The sequence below is a fragment of the Diadema antillarum genome, unplaced genomic scaffold, assembly GCF_040938485.1.
Source record: "Diadema antillarum isolate AM-2024a unplaced genomic scaffold, OU_Dant_1.0 seq00000126_RagTag, whole genome shotgun sequence".
In the NCBI taxonomy this organism is placed as follows: Eukaryota; Metazoa; Echinodermata; class Echinoidea; order Diadematoida; family Diadematidae; genus Diadema; species Diadema antillarum.
Window position 1 is genome coordinate 260,859 of NW_027271205.1, and position 20,896 is coordinate 281,754.

The 20,896-nt window shown below is 40.1% G+C and overlaps 1 protein-coding gene across 2 annotated transcripts in view; it reads right to left on the reverse strand.

Annotated features, from left to right (window-relative positions):
• Positions 1 to 906: 906 nt before the first annotated feature.
• LOC139727323 (GTP-binding protein Di-Ras2-like) overlaps positions 907 to 20,896 on the reverse strand; it is a 100,609-nt gene continuing 80,619 nt past the window's right edge. For both annotated transcript variants that reach the window (XM_071638276.1, XM_071638277.1), the window contains exon 2: positions 907 to 2,318. In XM_071638276.1, coding sequence (XP_071494377.1) covers positions 1,689 to 2,318 — 630 coding nt within the window. In that variant the 3' untranslated portion in view covers positions 907 to 1,688. The remainder of the gene's footprint in view (positions 2,319 to 20,896) is intronic.

The following is a 20,896-nucleotide window of genomic DNA, read 5'->3' on the forward strand; positions in this document are numbered from 1 at the left end:
AAAAAAAAAAATGAATGAACTTACCAACACGACTCAACAGAAAGTAAGAACAAGTATACAATGTCTTGGTCTCTTCCGTCTTTGGTCTCATAGAAACATCCCTTTCAAATCAAGAAATTAATCGTTCTGTACATTACGGTATAGATATTGCTTAGATCATAACCGGTAGTCGCCATACCTTGAATCTACCATTCTTAAAGAGTTGTTTGTCTGTTTGTTCTGATATCACCTTTAGATATATGAATACCAACATGCGACACAGCAAACACTGAATCAGCTTATCACAGAAGCTATCCATTTTTTTTTGAGTCAGAAAAGATTATCTACCATGAAAATCAGTCATTCGCTATTTGATTTTTCATCAAGAGAACTTTAATCGTAGATGATCTCACATGGGCTTTCGATTATATCCTCACTGAGTCGAAAACAATTTATTCATTAAATAAGTACAGTGCAAATACCGCTATCTTGCAGTTCAATTAATGTCTTGTACTCCTTACAGAAAAAAAATTTGGTATGCTTTTATAGAATTCTTGAAGAATAGTGTTCTCAATATTCGCTATAGAGCTTTGACATAATTTTGATTTAATTTGATTCATCTTTTAAAAATCATAAGATGACATTATTACTATTATAATCATTTTACCAAACAATGTGGGACAAAGAAAAAGAACGGGAAAACGTGAAGCAGGATATCTGTGTAATGAACACATATGAAAAACTACAAACACACTGTGCTTTTGCCTGGACTCCATGATGATTTGGACATAATTGTGTCAAGTTTCTTTTATTCCTCACTCGAACGCATGATCCAAAAAACACTGTGAAACAATGAATACACATTATCATAATTAAGTATGGAAACTCCTGTGTTTTCACAACGGTAGTACGTAACTTACAGAGTTCATTTGCAGTACGACATATTTATCTATAACTGTATGCACCACGGAAACACTGTGTGTTATTTCGTATGACAAACGTACACATCTTAACACCATGAAACTTTCTCTCACAGCAATACCAAGAAACCGTCCTATATGTGCTCTCTCAGTAAATATATATTGAAGAGCAGAAATAGAGAAAGGTGAGACGGACGTAGGAACAGATAAGCAATAAATAGACAGACATGCAGATGGACAGAATGAGATGTGTCTGTTTGAGAAAGGTGTGCAACACTGACGCTTGGTCGGTGGTGCGATGCTGTAAATAGTTTATGATTTGCTCAGGACGCCGTCTTCTTTCGAATATTCTTTCAACTAGTGGACCAAGGTAATATTCATCATCGACACCTCCTTGCTAAAATGGTTGGAGCACTATAGTTCTTTTGACACACAGTGAAACTCGAAACCGGGAACGACAACGGAGTGAAGGGACCAGGAACCAAATCTCGCCGGTAGACAAAGGGTGTGACACAGACACGTCTGATATTTAACAGTGTGCAGTCTGTGACGTTTTATACGCGCACGCGAAAGAAATTCTTGTCGCGTCGTCAACCGCATGCGGGATCCGCGTTCTCGCTGTCAAAACATCGGACAAAATGGCGCGATAATCTCGTGACTGACTCACAGCAGTAATGAATGTGGCATCCCCACACTTCTCCCAGCAACTCTTTTGTGATCCTATATAAGATGCAAATTTTATAGTCACCTGCATCTACGTAATGGATGCACCCGAGGATTCAGGAGGCATCACATGACAGTGCATTTGCCCTTCAGCTTCTCGCGGCGCTTCTGCGATTTCGTCTTCTTTGTCTCCAGGTGAAGACTCATGCTCCGCCTCTTTTCCAGCTGGAGCAGATCTTGGAAGAGTTCTTTGACGTTGTAGTTGGTCTTGGCCGACGTTTCAAGGAACGCACAGCTCCAGAACTTGGATTGTTCCATACCGTCCTGAATGCTGACCTCTCGATTGGGGTCATCGCACTTGTTGCCGACGAGCATGATGGGAATTCCGTCGACGTCACCTTTGATCTCGCGTATGACGTCATATATGGGTTTCAGTTCTTCCAGCGATTGGCGGCTCGTGATGGAGTAGACGAGAATGAAGGCGTGGCCTTTGCTAATTGACAACCGCTGCATGGCCGGAAACTGGTGGGAACCAGTTGTGTCCGTGATTTGCAGCGTGCACACATTTTTGTTGCAGCTGATGACCTGGCGGTAGGTGTCCTCGATGGTCGGTATGTACGTCTCGCGGAACGTTCCCCGCACGAAGCGAAGCACCAGCGAGCTCTTTCCGACCCCGCCGGCGCCGAAGACCACCACGCGGTAATCGTTGCTCTGCTCCGGCATCACGCGCAAGCGGATGCTGCGATCACGAGGAAGCTGTAGATTTGAAATAAGAGAAAAAGATTATCAACATTATGGCTATATTCTTGTTTTGATGGACACATTACGATATTGTGACCTTAACCAATGACAAGCAAGCTATATGAATTCAAATCTACTTTGCCACGTACATAATATATTCGTCAAAATTCTGGAATACTTAGGTATATAACCAACCAGCCATGTACAGTATACATTTCAAAGCGCCACTGAGAATGTGCATATGAATACAGATCTGTCTCTCTATCTGTCTGTCTCTGTGTGTGTGCCTTTATGTTCTCGCGTATGATATGTGAGTATGTGTGTGCCTGTGTACGCGTACAATAAAATGGATATAAATCGCCTTATCCACAATTTTCAGCACCATAGGAATGCAATTAGCTGGAAAATGAGAAAAGACTGTTGTCAGTAATCGCTGATGGGGAGAAAAAGACGAGACAGAAATGGACAAAAATGCACGCCATTTCTTCAAAGACACGTTCAAACACATGCAAAAATAAAAATAACTCTTTTAGGTTTTGTACAGCTTCCTGTAACAAAATGTGATAATGAAGTATAAATAAGTGCGGCGGATTTTTGAAAATATACTCATGTGTTCCTGCCGGTCAAGTCAAGTTCTGCTTGTAATTCAAGTCTTCAGCATTGTGAATAGAATGTTTATTTGCCATTTAATGTGCAACATGCTTTTTCCCTACATGTTGCTCTCTGTACACAAGCTTGAAAACGATTTCATGAAATTAACTCTTTACGTCATTGTTTCATGCATTACTTTATCAAAGTGACAGATTTCTATATCATGTCACCAATTGCAAATTGCAGAAATGAAATAAAAATGAAATGAGAACACACCAATCACCATCGGTAACAACGTCGAGAAAGCCAAATACTGATAGCGGCATGGTAATCAATCTGAGAACATTCTACAGTTGAAATATCCGTACCTTGATGATACTGTAATGCAATCTTATGAATTCGGAAATGGATTTGTCAGAACAAGCGAGGTGAAATGCCACTGAAATAGAAGGGAAATATTTACATAAGGCTTGGAGAGACTCGTCCATGCTAATGTTATTCCGTCGGCCCCTTTATTGGCGTACATAAATTTGTGTCTGCGAATGTGTGTGGTGTGTGTATAATACTATGTGTGTTTGTATGTGTCCGTTTGTCGGGAAGAGTACGGTGTCCACGTGTTTCCCCTTATATCTCTCACCGTGTAGCGAAATATAAGGGAACTGATCAGCGTCGCGTGTTGAGATTGCATGCTTTTTGGGGGACTCTGGTGGCTATACCTATAATGTTTGCGCTGTCTTCCTGTACCTCGCTATGTAACCCCGCTCGTCGCTTCCGTCTGGCGTTCGCTGATTGCTTTACGTGACTTCGCAGGGAGTCTCGAGTAAATGGCAGACATGCCCTTTCTATGCCCCTCAATCTCACGGCGACCAGAAAAAGAGTCCCTTTTCCAAATTCCGTCCCAAGGGGCAGGACAGCGTTCTTGCATACTGTAATGTTGCCAAAGGATTACTGGGTCTCGACAGTGCGTGTATCAGTCCTGTCGGAAAATGTCACGAAGATCCTATTCCAACGACGTAACAAACAGCTCCGTCCTGTCAGCGAGGATTTAGCGAAGCTTTATACGCAAAACACAACGTTTGGTTTGAATCTCCTCCCCTGGCTATACCGAACCTAATTGCGTATTTTGTTATCCCCCTTTTTCGTCCCCCAAAATCCGCATTACCTGATATCCAAATTGGCGTCACGAATGCTTCGCAAAGAGTGGGCACATAGTTCTATATTTAGCAGCGAGAGCAGTGGAATGATTAGCATGGTGAGCTCGCAATTGCAGCATGGCATTATGGTATAAAATCCTCATAGAAAAAAGCATGCCTTCAAGGGCGTGACTACCTTCCGGATGAACGATTAGTTTGATCTCTTTAAAGCCCGTCTCCCTCGCCCGGAGAGCTGTTGTGGATTTGTATGTTTTGTCTCAAGAGAAAATTGTGTTTATTTTAGCGTAAAAGGACGATGCACAAAAGAGCAGCGTATCCCAACATTAGAAATGACTACTACTATTTACGGTTTTATCAAATAGTATATAGAATAGCCATTCAAAAACTGTCGACGACTGTAATAATTATTACATATATTCTTCCCAGCACGTACAAAGAGCAGTACGGAATCTGAATGCGGATGAGGATATCAAGTGTTCATATCACCTCATAAACACCATGAAACTGTTTGATTTACGATGTGACACACATTTCTTTACAAAAAAAGGGGGAAGCGGAATCAAATGATGATTGTGTAAAGAGAAAACATAGTCGATGTTGCCGTATTGTCCAAATGAATGTGCTTTTAAGGGTACGGGAGAGGAATATCTCGGGTTCCCGGATCAAGCAACACCGATGTGTTGGCTCAGTGAGTAGAGCGGCTGCCCTCACAATCGGGAGGTGTCGGGTTCAAACCCCGGCCGCGTCGTACCAAAAGACGTTAAAAGATGGGAGTTGCTGCTACCTTGTTTGCCGTTCAACAGTTGAAAAGGTTAGAGCAACGTCGATCTGGCGCTGCTCAGTGGCTGCCGGGCCCACGATCAATTGGGCAGAATGAATTTCCATTCTTGGACAATAACATTTGGAGTTTATATCCAAAACAATTATCATTATTATTATTAAGATGTCACATGATGATGTCAAGCCGTCATTGAGCCTGAGCATGCGCCAACATAGTTTTACTTCCAGTCTGTTGGCTGTAACTCTTCTCGTCTTGATTATTACTTCGACTATAGGGTATATACATCTATCTTCTATACACGAAGAACTTTGATATCAATGGCATGACATTTAAAAGTTGGTGTGGTGATAACATCCTGTATGTCATTCCATATGACAGCACACTGACGATAATAGTCTTACTATACACACAGGAGTGTTACATCCTTGCGAGCATTGTATTTCGTTATGCGATATAAAAACTCGCCGACTGGCAGGTAGGCTATATAGCTCTTGCTCGGATTTCCGCCACACCGACGAACTCTCTCATTGCGCGCAAGAGTGTGGCTCTTAAAAATCGAGCTGAGCTCATTTGGAATTTGGGACGGAAAGCAAGCATCCACGGCGTATGGAGAGGTGTCGGGTTAATTGAGTTAACACACTGTTACATAATATTATGTATATCTTTACTCCTATGCCCTAAACATTATGATACGGCCATACAATACCCATCAAAATATGTGAATGAGAGATACACAAACTATAACCTCACACATGGATGTGTTCGTGCGCATGTGGGCATTATATTTGATGAGAATCATGTGATTGGAATTTGCAAAAAGAAAAATCGAAACTCATTCAACGAAATCCAGTTTCGTTCATGATGAGTACAATCCCACATATCACCAAGGAGAAAACTTTTCACTTGAAAATGCAGACATTGTTATACCATTATGTCAGTTTTGGCAGCAAAAAAAAAAAATTTCTCTGTCGAATAATGTTATGTTTCCATTTTCCAAAAGTGTCGAACACCAAAGAGAGCTGTAGGCTGGGATCAATGTAATGCACATGCATGTAAACTACAGACAAGTCTACTAATGTGCAGTCTGGAAGAACGGACAGACTAGAACAAAGGTCACAGTTGGTAATCAAACCCCCTTCTCTACAATTTCCGGAGGAACAGACGAGAATCCATGTGCACTCTGACATTAAACAAATGAGTAAGCAAGCCCCTGTCGAGGTAGGTGACCCCTTCTGCCCTCCCCTCCGCCGCTCAATATCGTATGGCGCTTCTAACTGAGCGAGTCAATGTGGGTTTGGGCACCAGTCTATTTATATCAGCGCGGTGATGGAGCACGGGCACGAATGCACAGAGAAGGGGAACGCATTTTGAATACATGGTGCTTCAACACAACACACACGAGAAGCTGCCGTGTGTCAACACACTCTCACTTGAAAGCTACTACACTAATGTAGTTTCAGAGAAGCTACATTATACGAGCCATCAGCTCGTGCACTGCTTAACAACTCCTAGATACAGCTCAAAACAACGACGTTCCCGTATATGACGTACAAGTGGTCAGTTTCCAATAGAACCATAATCTTAACTAGACCTAAGTGTAGAGATTATATTGACTTTGCTTCCAAAATGATATATTTTCCCACTTTTCGAAGCCATATGAAAACACCTATTTTCGATTGAAATACGCAGACACGATTCCTCCTCCTTCGGTGTTTTCCATGTAAACAGACATACTGTTTTATCTGAGCATGTAATTACGCGTTTTATTATTCCTCTGGTTTGTCTGATTCCCGAAACTATTGGGACGATATAAAGAATTAATCATCATCACTGAATTCATTGAAGTTTATCAAACAACAAAGGAAAACATTGAAAGACGTGACAACATAATAAAAGTAACAGAATTATCACATCAATAATACGTTGCCCAGGACAAGATGCATAAACGAATGTGCAGGGCAAATTAGAATTAGACATGAAACAGACATATAGAAATTCTAAAGAAAATTACAATACATAAAGTTCTGCTTGTATCTCATCTCAGGAAAGGAATTACATTGTGCATAAGTTTCCATTTTGTGAGAAAAGTGCACATTCCTTTCCCTTATTACTGACGTATAATTGGGGTAATTATTCACCTTGCCTTCTGAAAGTGCTCTGTAATTATGCTATTTAGATTTTTTTTTTCAAAATTCATAACTTTTGAACGAATTGTCTGATTTTCCTCAAACTTCATCGATGTATTCTTCTTTTAGTATTTCTGCATTTACTAAATACACGTTATACATTGAGTTCCATTGCCCTTAAATCACCAATACGTATACTTCTGCACATCCAATGAAAATGGCACCCTATACCAAACTGGACCAGTTGGCATCGGGTAGAACGGAATAGAATAGAAATGAAAAATAGAATGGAATGAAATGTAATAGAATGGGATGAGATGAAATGGAATGGAATAAAATGGAATGGAATGGATTGGAATGGAACGGAATGGAACGGAACGGAATGGAATGGAATGGAATGAAATGGAATGGGATGCAATGAAATGGAATGGAATGGAATGGAATGGGATGGAATGAAATGGAATGGAATAGGATGGAATGGAGTGGAAAGGAAAGGAATGGAATAGAATAGAACACATTATTATGTCGTGTTTTATTAGTATCTTAACCCTATAACAGGCGTGAAGATGACCCAGTGTTAAATGATATTGCTTACTTTGGTTCCAATATTCCAATATTCCAAGACTTGTGACTGCATGGTTATTATGTATAGTTATTGAAATTGCGACGTAGGAGGGGAATACGCCATGTGTGTGGTATAATGGTATGTAGAGCAGATAAAACTTCTTTTTGGGGTGGGGGTGTGGTGGGGTGAGGATTCTTCTCACAATACCAATCTCAGGGTGCTGAAAGCTATTGGGGAAAGGATGACCATGTCCTTAATAATCCCCTGCGCGTGGTTCGACCTCATTAGAAGCAGTGTATCAGCCCACTCTAGCAGGATCTGAGCCTCTTTGCAGAATAATGATGGTGAGGGAACAATACATGTACGTCAGACAAAACCGTATCACCTGATCACAATCGTTCCTCATTTGTATCACGTGACATCATCATGACTCGCAAGGGACGACAAACCTATGTCGATAAGGGTAAAGATGTGACTTCCATTTTTTTTTAATCGTTGAATATAGGGCAACTCTTACTGACCGCTCAAAGACTGTATAGATAAAGCTATCCATACTGCAAAACTATGAAAACGAAACAATCGTCCATACACAATGGCGAGAGAATTTTCAAACCTGTAGAGTGTACATGAACAATACACAACACACACACACACACAAATAACGAGGGTATACAATACAAAATGTAATATAAGATATTAGTTAAATACATTTATTTTGTGTGTGTGTCTATACAGTGGAATATGTGAGATTGATTTCCCAGTACATCGCATTGATCGCATTAACAATATAGGGATCATGACGGAGATGGTGTGACTACTCGAGAGCACAGTTATTACTAGCCAAAGCGACGTAACTACAGTCTCGGAAATCATTTAAAACAGCAATATTGGGGTATCAACAGAAGAAAATGAACTTACTTATACATCACGACGATTGAAAATACGACTTGTCAATGAAATCGACAGTGATGTCACATTGTCACCTTTTTTTATCACCACCAAGCTATGGTGTCGATATTTGGACGCTCTGTAGCTATATGCTAACTTAGCCGGCTAACACGAAGGTGGGGGGGGGGGGGGGAGGAGGGATAGAAGCACCGGCGAGTATACATATGCGCCGCTTGACCTATTACAAAGCCCGAAAGAAGATCGGGAGCCAAAGACAGGTGAAAATGCAATTTGCTTTTGAGTGCCTCCGCTATCTATGCGAGAGTAATCGGCGCGTGAAATGCAGACCACAGAGGACGGAGAGACAGAGGAGAATATTTGAGGAAGGTATCTAGGAGGACAGCGAGGTGAAAGGGAGAAGAGAGGAAGAGAAGTTCGCTGAGATGCACATGCACTACCTTTTTTTGTCTTTGGGGAATAATGAGGAGCGACACCGGTGGAAAGTGATGAAAAGTTAAGGGGGAGGGAGGGGAGACGCTGTCAGGCATGTTCGATTAGTGAGCAGAGTTGGGGAGTGTTGCACTTGTTCATCATGAAAGAAGAGGGGGTAAACCTAAAACCGGGTTAAATTATAATCTTATGTCCCCCCTCCCCCCCCCCCCCCCTCGCGTGAGATGCTGAACACACAAGACCTATAGTTAACGGCCACCAATTTGTCAACACCTGTAATCTACCGAAGAGAATCATTATCATCTCGTAATTTTTCTTTTTAAGCTCTTTCCCCAGCACAGTGATTTCAGTTATCAATCATTGCTGTTTTTGGAGAAGAGTGTTCAAGTGAAACCAAACGTTTTAAGACTATAGGATGAGTAAAGTTCTTGGCTAGATCACAAATTACATGTACAACTGCATGTACTAATTTTGTATGTAAGACCCTTTGATTTAGATCAACACAATCCATGAAATGATCCATGTTCAAAAGAAAGTACATGCAACATGGGTAGGTGACATTGAGGGGGAAATTGTGACATGAAACTGAAGAATGTCCGTGTTTCAAAACAGGAAAATAATGACAACTACCATTTTGCCTGATATGTATATATAAATATGTATATATGTATATATATATATATATATATATATATACATATACAGTTTTTTTTTTGTTCTGTAAAACTCATGGCAGAGGATAGGGAAAACAGGAACGCCTAATCTTTGAAGGTGATCTGATATGACATCAGTTATATTCATTGAAAGCGTCGTGGAGCTCGTTTCCCTTCGAGAGAAAGTGTTTGTCCTTAATTTGATGAATTTTCACGGAATTCATTTGTAGTGAATCAAATAGCAAAGATATCCGTGGGCAAAGGGATTATTCATTACCCAGGGACGCATGTTTGTTTTGTCTATCAGCGGTTCGCCAACTATAACCCTTATATATAAAAAATGCACACACGCACACGCACACACACACATACACACACACACACACAATAAAACAACAGGCGCCATCATAATGACCTCTATCAACAATTATAACTTATACGTGTATTATCTTCACTATATAGCTCCTAACATCGGGTTTTAGTCTTTATATTCGTTACAAGGAAATTGACGATATTGCATCGAATGACGATATTGTATCGATCATATTTCATCATAAGCCATTGGAGATGTTTTTTATTTTTATTTTTCATTTCTTAGAGATTGCTGTATGTGGGATGGAAGATTAGAGAAGTGGAGAGAAGATTTAACTAAAAATTACAAGGCTGACAATATATTTAGACATCTCTCGCTGCCGCACCGACGCGGTAGAAATCCACAGTAGTTTAACATCTACCAAAGATAAACATCGTCACCGCTTTACACCTGGGTGTTGCTTTCAGTGAGGAATTATTATAATATGCACACTTGATGTTATGATTTCACTTTCTACACTCTTACAAATATTCATAGGTTTGTGTCCGCGTTAATTCGAGGTGATTGTCATCACCCATATACGATTTGGGTCAAAATTGATTCTTTTTTGGCTATTTCATAAACAAAATATGAAAGAACCATATATCAAACAAAATACGTGCGGAAGCCTACTAACAGATTCCGCGCTATAGTCACACCCACGGGAATATTGAAGACGTTTGAACAACGGAGCACATTATCACGTCTTACGAGATCATTCCCTGAAGCAAACTACCAATTAAAGGGACAAAACAAAAGTTGAATATGCGGGCATCAACATGCGTCGCCGAATCCTCTCGTCGGCGACATCTGTGGATCCGGAAATGAATATTTCATGGAGGGAAAATCCGATCCTACGAAACCCATGAATAACTGACAGGTAGGTAATTCCCTTTGAAAACCCGCATTAAAGCACCCGTGGCCAGAAATCCATAATACTTCGCGTACCATTTATATACTTCAGCATAATGCACTGTTGCTGATGACGAGATAGCTTTGTTACAAAAATTCAACGATTATCTAAATCTTTTTGCCTTTGTCTCTGCCGCTTTTCTCATACAAAGGGGGCAAAATAAAATTGTATAACTTAGGATACATTGTATAATCTTTTCCCCGGAATCCAGAAGAAAAATCATCTGGTAAGAGATTCAAATTCCATCTCATTGTAGTTATTATCATTGAGACCTGGCTTATTGTCATTGCTTTGAGTATCCGGTAATATGCTCCTCACATCCAACTGGACCCCATGGAAGACCAGCTAGTAGCTAAATATGGGCAATCCAGCTATGCTATCTTCTACAATGGACAAGGAAACAAACAAGTGGTATAGCCTACACCCATAAACATTTCTTTCGATATTTAATCCGTAATCATGCACCCTGGAACTTGCAAATTATTTGCACTATCTCCACTTCCTGTAGAGAATTTCCTTCCGACTAGCACGACGTTGCATTAGTATAATGGTAAAAATAGATATTTTAAGAGCGCCTTTTCCACTGGATACAAAGCGCTATGAATGTTAATGTCATCCCCAGGCGCCATAGGAGATAAATATATACAAATACCAGGCAGTGACAATAAAAGTCCAGTGCATATCAAGGGATATCAAAATAAGTAGGTCTTCAAATTTTGTTTGAAAGTGATCCAGTGTTGGTGATGATTTCATCATCATCATCATCATCAGAAGAGGTTATTAGTATAACTCACTGCTCGTGGAAACTGAACATGCCATGTGCTAAATCTGTAGAACAGACCATATTTCGGAGGCAAAGAGTGAAAACAGGTAGACTTTCACGCCCTGTGCAGATCCAATTAACTACAAAATTGGTTGGAGCAGAAAAGCCGTACATGGATTATTAACATCTTTATCATGTTATATTTATGATCAAGACAAACACCAAAATATGTTCCTGTTTCTTTCTATCTCTTATCATCATAACTTTACGAATATTCTCACATTAAAACTAACGAAAGCACGTATACCTAGCACATCCCATTGTTTTCAAGAGAGCCCAGGTCGGTTAAACGTGAGTATACACACACGTGCCTATGGGCAATGACATTCAAAAGGATATACCGCGATAAAAGAATCATTCGTGGACCAAACAACATACTGATTCAAGCCATATAAATTCCACATGGTTTTCCAGCGAACAATCTGAATATGCAGAATGTGAGTTTGGTCTCACTGGGCGACAACATGCGGAATTTCTGTTGATCTCCAAATTACATAGGGGCATGACGAGTCTAAATTATATCGGGTGATTATGATCTATAGAGTTATCATGGGAAATTCGTTGATACACTATAACACTCGCACGAATATTTCGTCTCTCTCTATCTCTCTTTCTTTCTCACACCATGTTGTTAAAGGGATGGTTAGTTTTGGTTTAGATGGGGCTGCAAGTTTCCAACTTTGTGTGCGTTTGTGTGTGTGTGTGTGTGTGTGTTGGTGAGATGAAGAAAAACTTCTTATGAAATATGAAAGAATATGTAATTCTTACAGGAACCCAAAGTTTATTTGATGAAAATTGGTCATGAAATGGCCGAGATATCCAAAGAAAGCGATCCTAATAAAATGCGACAGGCCACAACTTTTATTGGGATCGCTTTGTTTTAACTTGCTTTTAGATATTTCAGTCATTTCAAAACCGATTTTTAATTAAATAAACTTTCAATTCCGCTTGAGATTGCATGCTCTGTAACACTTCAGAGAGTGATTTCTGAAAATATCGCAAAACGTTAAAAGATGAATCTTCACCTCAACCAATATTATACCATCCCTTTAAATCCACACATATTTTTTCCCCGATATCCTTGATCGGAGGTTAGATGATTATCGGATGGAACTCATCCTCCGCTGCTCCGGTGGAGAAGACAATGAGATGTCGCACGAGATAAATCAATACTCCAGCTCGACTGGAGGCGAGCATGCATGCCTGAGTGACCTCAACACTACTCGTGACATGGAATAGAATTAAAACATAAAAGGCGGATAGTTTATATGTAGTACGAGGCAAAGGAAGTAGGCGACACGGCGGCCTAGTTAATTTAGTTCAAGGTGGACCATGGAAATGAACACCATTCTGATCCCTTGGAAAAAAATAAAGAAGGAAAATGTATCATAGATAAAATGGAGAAAGTAATAATGAAGAGTATCACTGGTCACGTTTTAACATTTTGGAGAGAAGGCACAGGGAACAGGCTTCGTATTATGATACAGTGGTTCGTATAATACTTGAATGTTGACCTGCAGGTTGTACATATCTAGAACTGATATATCTATATATTCTAATACCTGGTCATGACACCTATATTCTGCAGAATTGTATGAATGGATTCTGGACGCATCGGATGCCACATTTTAATGCGTGTGCCAGGTTTTTTTCCTTACTTTGATTGTTAAGCCGCTTGCCGTGCTTTTCTCACTCTTATCGTGCTTATTATGTGCTGGGGTAGGGTCTACACTTTCTTTCAACCTGCATCTATTTTGGAATGGGTTCATTGAGTGCCCAAGCAACGAGAAATCCCTCAAGTAGAATAGTCTTAGTTGACCATACAACCAATAACAAAGGCATTCAAGGAATAAGCCAGTTCGTAATTTCACTTTGCGCGTGAGCAGAAAAAGGGCATTTGTGATAACTGGCATGCTAGTTGTTACAGTCACTGAGATAAGCATCTGTGATGTAATGATTATTCTCATAATTCTTATAAAAGGTGCTTGCCAGCACATATATCTGACAAACGACAAAGACATTCAAAGCCTTAAACTGTATTTGGCAATAATAATAAATAGTATATTCGATGCACAATAATGAAATGGATCCTTCATTTTAGTCACCTGGTTTATGCAAGTTCTATTCTTGGTTGGAACATGAATTCTACAAATTGTTACGTCTGGTAAGCTCAAGCACTATGTCGCTTTGAAAATGAGTGAAGTGCCTAACCAACTTAAGGAACAAAAAGAAAAGTAATATGGAAAATGTGCACATGAGCTAATTACGAACTGGCTTATAACACGCGTCAAGGCATCATAGGAGATATTGCATATTATTCATCCGGCTTACAATGCACATTGTTACCGATGGGTTATACAAAATTATGGGGAACCCGAAAGCTGTGATCAAAACGATTTCATTTTCCCCTGTATATCGTTATCTTTATGCAGATTGGGTAATAGAACCCACATCTTAATCGTGATTGCAATGACGCCCGAGGAGATGATCCCAGAGATGATCCAACTATGATGTGGCTGTTATCAGTTCGTGCTCATTAAACACTCTCTGGTTGCCTCGCAATTTTACTTTGCTCTGACAAAAATAAAAAATAAAAACACCAAGTGTGTTCGGAGCCACAATTTGAACGAGAGCAGGAAAAGGTCATTCATACCATAAGCGCGATGATTCTATTTTTACAGCGTTGAATGCAATTGAATTCAGCACGCGCCAGGTCTAAGCGCCCTGGTCATTAAGTATGCATGCAGCGACCGCTGGCCCCAAAAAGCGTGGTGGTACGGGTGGAAGAAATATCTTTCACGTTAACCAAACAAGTTACAAGCCATGTGTTTGCAGAAATGAGCTTTCCGTTGCAGCGTCTGTATGGTGATTTTGTTTCTATGGCTAGAATTTATAATCACACCATTATACGTAAAGCTAGATTGTGTAAGCTTATACAAGTGAAATTCTGGTCGCCTTGAACTTAACGACCTCAGCGGAGGACTTGTGAAATAGCTCTGAATGTATTCAAAGTTTATCAAGCAGAATAATCATAGTACATCACTATGTTCGAGACTCTAATCTATTTTAAAGGAAATGAATATCGATACAAATCTTTTTTCCACCCGTATATGGCTATGTTGCTCATGTGTGTGATTTTGATAACACCTTGCGTATTGGACATCATTTTGCACGGTGCCCGCTTTGCCTTACACGTAGCACTCATATTGACAGCGCATGAGTGTGGTTACGTGACGAAAATTTGCATTGCGACGAAGTTGTTTTCAAACCTAAACCATTCCATCGCTCGGAGACCAGCACGGTCTTCTGTTGTCTATACGTAACGAGGATGCTTTCTGGCAAAAGACTTACCCGTTTTCCTTCTTTTACTCTTCTTTATGTAGATTGACAGGACAGTCCGTATAGTGTGTCACATTGATGGTAAGCCTCGAAAGTAAAAACCACAACGCACCTCGAGGCACGTAATGCACGCTATAAAGCAGAAAGAAAACTTCAGTTTGGCTCCTCCACGCTGAAAATGTAGAGGCCGAATACAGCTTCGCATTAGGGGCTCATTTAGTGGCAGAAGGATTCTGCCACAAACCTTCCTATCCATCTATACCATCATTGGCTTTATTGAGTACCTTTGTGTTCCTGTTTGACCTCCTTCCGTTCTTTCCAGAAACGTGATGTTTTGTAAGAAGCGACTGAACCGAATCCATGGCAACGCGAACGATAATGCTTAGCAGAGCTTTGATGGGCCCGGTAAACGTGCCAATCAACACCTTTTGTTTCTCGAAGCTTTCAATCCATAGAATACGCTCAGAACCACTGACCAGGGTTCCCACCCCTCCAGCCACATAGTTATCAGTATTAAGTCCAACATGAACTCTTCCAACCCATGAAATCATTACTTTTAAAAGCATCTGCTTTCACACTCCTGCGCCACAGCATTTAAGCTATATTGTCTGCGGGCTGAACCAAATGCTTCATCATGCCGATAACCAAATCAAGACAATTCAAGCATTTTGCGAAAGAAAAGTGCTTTCGAAATTTTTAGTAACTAGTCAAAAAAGCTGTAAAATTTGTTGAAAACTATTTGTGCTGCACTAAGGGAATTCTTATAATTCCTTCCGTCATTGCATATACATTGTACTTTTAATTGTATGATATGATATCGTGTCACAATTCACAACGTCTATGCCGAATCTTCGTGGGTGTCATTTTGTATGTCGAAGTATTCTTATCCCCCCTCCCCCCCCCCCCCGAAAAAAAAGGGGGGAATGCAGCCATAGGATTGAAATTACCTCACGAGAATCCATAGACACACCAACAACCAAATTTTTACGTCATTTATGGGTAAGGGGCAAAGGGAAATAGTTTCGTAACGGAAAAAGAAATGTGCGTGGTAATGTTAGTCTCCTTGCGAGGCAAAACATATTAAACTATATTGCGCACGCAAAGCATCGCACACTTGAACGTAGCAGCAAGATAACAGAGAACAATGCAAAATGCTGGGCACGGCAGTCTACACAAACATGCTGATGTGATTGTAATGAAAGCTGTAAATCCTTTCAGTGCCAGGGATTTTGGACAGTATGTACAATGCTATGGGTTCTCTGTGCCAGTTGGCATTCCAAGCAGACAAAGGGTTAAGTCAGTAAGTAGGAAAAAAACCGCACTTCTGTATGCATGGCAAAATTGAGGACATTCTTCCTATTTCAGCGTACAATGTATGTCTTCCTTTTAAAGGTAATTTTATACTTTAAGCTCACATTTCCCGGCGGTACTAGACAAAAATCCCCCATCAATAGAACGTCTGAAATGCATAGCGTGTCAATGTTTCCATTGAAATTGGTTAGCGCATTACCACTATTCTCTACGAAACGTCTTGATCTCATTTTTTACGTCATCAATGTTCGCAAATATTTCAAAATATAGCAGAATAATCATCAAGCTATCATTCCAGTGATTCACCCAGGATTACTAGAATACAAAGTTTCACTTTGGAGCTTATATACGAAAATATTGAGAGAGAAAAAAAGTCGAAAGTGTTTGTTAAAGCTTTTCCTATTCCTAAACGTGTCTCCCTCCAAAATAATAAATGGAAATACCATTACCGACCCCGCAAGATATCGGCATTTCGGTACGAGATAATAAGAAAAGGTTAGATTTCCAAGATCTTAGTGTCACAAAAATAAAATAAAATAAAGAGAGAGAGAAAAAAAAAAAGCAGAGTGTTTGTTAAAGCTTTTCCTATACGTGTCTCCCTCCAAAATAATAAATGGAAATACCATTACCGACCCCGCAAGATATCGGCATTTCGTTACGAGATAATAAGAAAGGTTAGATTTCCAAAATCTTGGTTGCACAAAGCAATGGAACCCTACCTGACTCTTCTCTTAATGGACTTCCTACGCGGTGGAGCTCGGCGTGTGATGGTTATACAGCGTATTTGTCTTACGTCAGGTGTATTGACCGAGGGTTCTTCGGGTACATAGAATAAAACCGGAGCGAAGAGACGGGGTAAGATTCTAGGGGGGCCCCCCGCTTGCTCCTCAATCACCGAGACCAGGTATCGCGCGAAAAGAAATGTGAAGCTCATAAAGCCAACATCTACCGAGATGCAATCTTGGGCAGCGAAGAATGTACACAGCTCGCGACGAAGGTACAGCACGGCTTGTTCAAACAGCTCTTCGTGGTACATATACGGCCTTATGACAAAAATACTCCGCATATTACAATGGAACTTGCCTGGATGTACGCGCATCCTCCCAAAAAACCTTAGCCTGCCGATATGGAGGTTGGACTATTTTCTCGAGTTCACTCCTGAATGATCCATTTCTTCGAGTGTTGATGTAACACAGTACCCTGCCATCCGCCACATGTATAGCAAATGAGAGGTGCGAATTTACAAGGGTATATTGATGTCAGCTCGAACAGGTATATAACGCGCTATTTTAGTCGCACTTACATCGATACAACATGCGTCACTCCTTTATACGCAGCACATCCGGTCACTCAATTTGATCCCTTTATTAAAGAGGGCTGGGATGGAGATGTGTGTTTGGAGATGGAGGGGGGGGGGGCAGAGAGAGCTGGGAAAGAGTAAATGACAGCAGGTGGATCAGTTGCTCTCATTATACAGAGAAATGATGTATGTCGAACAGTCGTCACAGTTACATATCACAATCACCTGGCTGAAGTTAAAGGGGATTGTACAGTACTGGTGAGGTGGGGATTCATGTTTTTTACATTCCTGAGTGAGATAATGAGAAACCTCTTATGAAATATGAAAGATCATGTAATTTTAAGAAGGATTACACGTTTATTTGATGAAAATTGTTTTTCAAATGGCTGAGATATCCAAAAAAGTGATAATGATAAAAGACTACATGTCACAACTTTATATGATCTCTTGGTTTCACCTTGTTTTTGGATATCTCAGCCATTTCAATACCGAATTTCATCAAATAAACTTTCGATACCCCTTAGAATTGCATGCTCTTTGACATCTCATAGAGTGATTTCGGAATATCTCGCAAAATGTTAAAAGCTAAATCCTCACCTCGACCAGAACTGTACACTCCCTTTAACGCTTGTTAATTCCTCATTGTAGCATGTCTTTCACAGAGGCGTGGGAAGTGAGAGAAGAGAAAAAAAAAACCCACTTGATTTATAACAGTCAGTCTTTACTCCACATACTTCTGTTTATGATTGCAAATTCTTCTCCATTTCATATTACATAGCAGTTGACCTAAAGTTTTAAGGCTGGTCTTAGTTAAAAGGAAGGCACAAATTGTGTATTTTTGCTTAATGGATTATAAAGAAATTGACGAAAGGTCATGAATGCTGCAATGAATATCGGCAAATTAAAGTATTTTGTTGCATCATTAGTATGATGATGATGATGATGATGATTATCATCGTTAAGGTTATTATATTTGCACGAGTAGTTACGTATACAGTCTCATTATGTATAACATCTACTTGGTGCACAAGACGATCGACACAAAATAAATACATTACAGATTGAAAACTACACTTCAAACATATTTTGACTAAGAAGCCTGACCGCAATGCGGTACTCTGAGAAAGTGTAAGGTTTCATCATAATGCATTATTCCTGGTTCAGATCTGTGTCTGTTAACGGTGCAAATAACACCGAATAGTTCATATAACAGCCCTGTGCCATCTCGTCTGCATGCATGGCCTCTGTCCCTAACCATCTGCTTAGTACATTTCACTGCAAATGGGTTATTGATCAGAGATGACATGGTGCGCGCTAGAGAAAGTTACGTAACGTACACATTAACGTCATTTGCTCGGCGATCTCCTAGTCGTGTCGAAAGCTTGATCTTGAAAGCAGTTTAAATGCGTAAGCGAATATGCTAATGAGATCGCCTGATGAGCGTCATGGAAGCAAACTGAGTGAAAGGTAATTTTCATCTTTTCAAAATAATCTAAAGACAAATAATATAATTGTGTACACGTCATTATGGCAGTTAGATAATCTATCTCAAGCAAACGCGCAATTCATTTCTGGGACGCGGGAGGTAGCCTAATAACCTGCGATTCTGAACCAAACTTTCAATGACCCTTATTAACATGACCGAATAACCTCGATGACTACGTCAGAAGCCCAATCAATGGTCTCAATTCACTTTCTTAAATAGTTAAAAGAAATTACCCACGACGAACAAGAAATGAAGCAAACTATACTTGTAAATCTCGAAGAAGACTAGAATCAAATCAAATATAGGATATTAACAAGAATTTAAACTCAAGATTGAACTCTGATGGTGAATAGATAAAACATAATTATATTTGCGCTCAAATACTGCTATAAAGTTCCACTGCTTGGTTTTTGACTCGATGGCAGTGCATGTTCTACAGTGTTCGCACGCAAAATATATATAGAGAAAATAGTCATAATAAACAAACAAAAAACAAACTTAAGTCAGGCTGTGTTGTAATTTAAATTGTGCTGGAAAGCGGATGGAACAATATGCTGCAAAGCAAAACCTAGTAATCCTAAGAGATTGGAATACCCCATTGACGAACGTCTCCTCAGGCTCTGCGGGAAAATGCTAGGGGCGTATATAGGATGGGATTTTGGGCCACGCGTAATTCTCTACCAATCTAGACACCTGCTCGTTTCCAGGTGCCACTGGAGAAGTGACGTACAACAGTGACGCCATAAGCCGACTTAAACTCGGGCAATCCATCTATTTGCCACATTTTCTTCCCACAAGCTAAGCTAAGACATGACGGCGGCTAAAACGTATAATCTGTGCACTTTCCGTTTTCTCTTCTTCTTGTACAGTTCAATCTCAATAGGTGTTTTATCATACCATAGTCATACCTTCGTTGTTAAATGTATGTTTATATATATATATATATATATATATATATATATATGTATATATAGATATGTGTGTGTGTGTGCGTGTGCGTGTGTATTTGTAATGAAAGCAATCTATCGAATCCTTCGCGGTGATAATGCAGGAAATATAATTATCACATTTTTTTTCAGTTAATAAAATCGCCTTTAACAAAATACTGGGGAGGTTACCGACTGAAAAGAGATACATTTGCTGACGTCAGCAGTGCCCGAGGGCGCAAAAAACACCAAAGCCTCACTTTGTTGTTTCTTTGTCGTGAAATTCCACAATGGGTTCGCCTCTAAACACGATCCGAGGGAGGTGTTTGCGGATAGAAAGAGGGCGTTTTTCCCGCCTCACGTATGTAGCAGAAGTATTCGTCTCGCGAGGATTACACCGCAGAAACATGAACCTTTCCGGGATATTTTTGGTTAACATACAGGGTGCGGCACTGTTTCATGCATTCAGCGATGCATGCAGGTCGGCCTCAGGGAGAAGCACACCACGTTAATGGCTTCCATAGGATAGAATATACCATGACGCCGTGCTTGCTTTCATCATGCATTCCCTTTGAGACCGACGCTATTGTAATGGCATTCTAAAGCGGTCTGATCGCTTACAACAGACGACTTTCTACCTTTTCCCCTCTACGGGAAACTTTATAGGAAGCAACAACCAGACATCAGCAACAATGAAAAAAAAAAAGAGTGAAAGAATGGCAAATCTGTGGAAAATTCGGATTTCTTTTACAATTTGTATATATCATACCGATCCAGCCGGTGTACAGAGAAAAAGACTTCACTTATCTATTGTGTTAGAGACCGAGGAGTCACTTGTGGATATTTGCAGTACAATTAACAATCTGAAAGAAAGACTGAAAGTATTTAAGAGAAAATTATCTGACTGAGGGGCATAACACGGCAAGAGTCACGTT